The 1,395-nt window shown below is 37.2% G+C and overlaps 1 protein-coding gene across 1 annotated transcript in view; it reads left to right on the forward strand.

Annotated features, from left to right (window-relative positions):
• LOC106867906 (probable serine/threonine-protein kinase DDB_G0280133) overlaps positions 1-1,370 on the forward strand; it is a 74,456-nt gene extending 73,086 nt beyond the window's left edge. Inside the window, exon 3 of the mRNA XM_052975449.1 lies at positions 826-1,370. Within this exon, the coding sequence (XP_052831409.1) occupies positions 826-962 (137 nt within the window). The 3' untranslated portion in view covers positions 963-1,370. The remainder of the gene's footprint in view (positions 1-825) is intronic.
• Positions 1,371-1,395: the final 25 nt, after the last annotated feature.

The following is a 1,395-nucleotide window of genomic DNA, read 5'->3' on the forward strand; positions in this document are numbered from 1 at the left end:
ATATATATATATATATATATATATATATAGACCTGTATGTGTATATAAAGAAATCGATGAGTGTTTGGCCAAAGATGAAAGTATCCATGGCCACCAGACAAGAGTAAAACTGCCTGCCCTTCCCGGATGGGGGAAGGCGGCGGGCTGATCCTCACGATGGACTCGACCGATAGCCGGATCTACCTCACATGCGACACCAGCTGTTCGACAAAGACCTGAGAGTCAGCAATGCTCAGACACTGGATTGGTGCATGCAGAACGGTGACATCGCTCTGTGCATATCTCGAACAGGCCTATTTGACAGCACACATAGAGCTTATCTCGGACTGGCTGTCCCTCACTTCCAGCAGCACTGCTTGTTCAGGAATATTTGAAAATTACCCTTAGGTCACCGCAACCACCACCACACCGCTCTCATTATCATCATTATCATCATTATCATCATCGTCATCATCGTCATCATCACCATCGCCTTTTACCACTCATCATTTCATTCTTGTAAGTTTCCTTCTATATTTTAAAAACCTTACAATATCCATTTCCAATAACGTCACCAATAATGTCTTCCGTCTCCGCCACGCCTCTTCTTTTTCGCCTTCCAATTCTTCTTCTTCTTCTTCTTCTTCTTCTTCTTCTTCTTCTTCTTCTTCTTCTTCTTCTTCTTCTTCTTCTTCTTCTTCTTCTTCTTCTTCTTCTCACCATTATATTACACCATTATCAGTTATTTCGTTTTTCTCTCTCTCTCTTCTCTATTTTAAAAAATTCTTTTATTTATTTATTTACATATCTATATACATATATTTTTATTTTCTTTTGTCCCTACAGGATACGAACAATTATCGTCTGGAGTATCCAGCCTGGATTGTCTATCATTGATAGTAGAAAGTATAAGTCCCACAGGTACGACGTCAATGTTAAACAGCATCAATGTTGCTGGCCAGACGACACATCCGCCATGTTGAATATCTCCTTTCGCTCTTTGCTAAAACTGCACATTTAAACGAAAACAAAAGATGAATGACGAAGATGTTATGAAAAACAAATAAATCAATAAACAATATCAATAATAACGATAATAATGAAGATAATAATATTAATAACTACAATTGTATTATTAATAATAACGGGAATGATTATAACAATACTAATAACATGAGCAAGACTAAAGAAAATTGAGAAACTCTGATATTGTGTAAAAGCAGATGTCACTTGTTTGCCGCATAAAAAGGAAGATGTGTATGTGTGTGCGTATGTGCGTGCGTACGTGTGTATGCATGTTATGTATACACACACACATATATATACACATATATAACACACACGCACGCGCACACTCAGACACATACACACACTCATACACACACCTATATACACGCATATATATATATATATATA

The sequence above is a fragment of the Octopus bimaculoides genome, chromosome 21 (genome assembly GCF_001194135.2).
Source record: "Octopus bimaculoides isolate UCB-OBI-ISO-001 chromosome 21, ASM119413v2, whole genome shotgun sequence".
Classification (NCBI taxonomy): domain Eukaryota; kingdom Metazoa; phylum Mollusca; class Cephalopoda; order Octopoda; family Octopodidae; genus Octopus; species Octopus bimaculoides.